Genomic DNA, 249 nt, shown 5'->3' with positions numbered 1-249 from the left:
GGAGCCATTAGGACTCCCTGAGAGTTCCTCATCACCCCTTTTGCCCTTGATTTCCAACTTCCCCCTCCTTCCAGGGGGCTTGCTATCCAGCCCAGCTCCCCCTGAACCGACCGGGAGTCCAGCAGGGTAACTGCAAGGGAGAGAAAAAAGAAGAAAAAAAAATTAAAAACAAAAGTATAGAGGGAGCAGATTAAATCCCAGAGGGGGGAATTAAAATCAAAACGTTTATTCGAGGGTTTCCACACGCCC

At 49.0% G+C, this 249-nt stretch overlaps 1 protein-coding gene across 1 annotated transcript in view; it reads right to left on the bottom strand.

Annotated features, from left to right (window-relative positions):
• Nucleotides 1-239, bottom strand: part of LOC104278071 (ephrin type-A receptor 4) — a gene marked incomplete at both ends in the record, with an annotated part of 47,020 nt that extends 46,781 nt beyond the window's left edge. The window contains 2 exons of the mRNA XM_009874924.1: nt 36-130; nt 224-239. Of these exons, the coding sequence (XP_009873226.1) occupies nt 36-130; nt 224-239 (111 nt within the window). The remainder of the gene's footprint in view (nt 1-35; nt 131-223) is intronic.
• Between the last annotated feature and the right edge of the window lie 10 nt (nt 240-249).

Source organism: Apaloderma vittatum, unplaced genomic scaffold (assembly GCF_000703405.1).
Source record: "Apaloderma vittatum isolate BGI_N311 unplaced genomic scaffold, ASM70340v1 scaffold34508, whole genome shotgun sequence".
In the NCBI taxonomy this organism is placed as follows: domain Eukaryota; kingdom Metazoa; phylum Chordata; class Aves; order Trogoniformes; family Trogonidae; genus Apaloderma; species Apaloderma vittatum.
The sequence above is the reverse complement of the archived record's forward strand: the minus strand, read 5'-3'. Positions and strand labels throughout refer to the sequence as shown.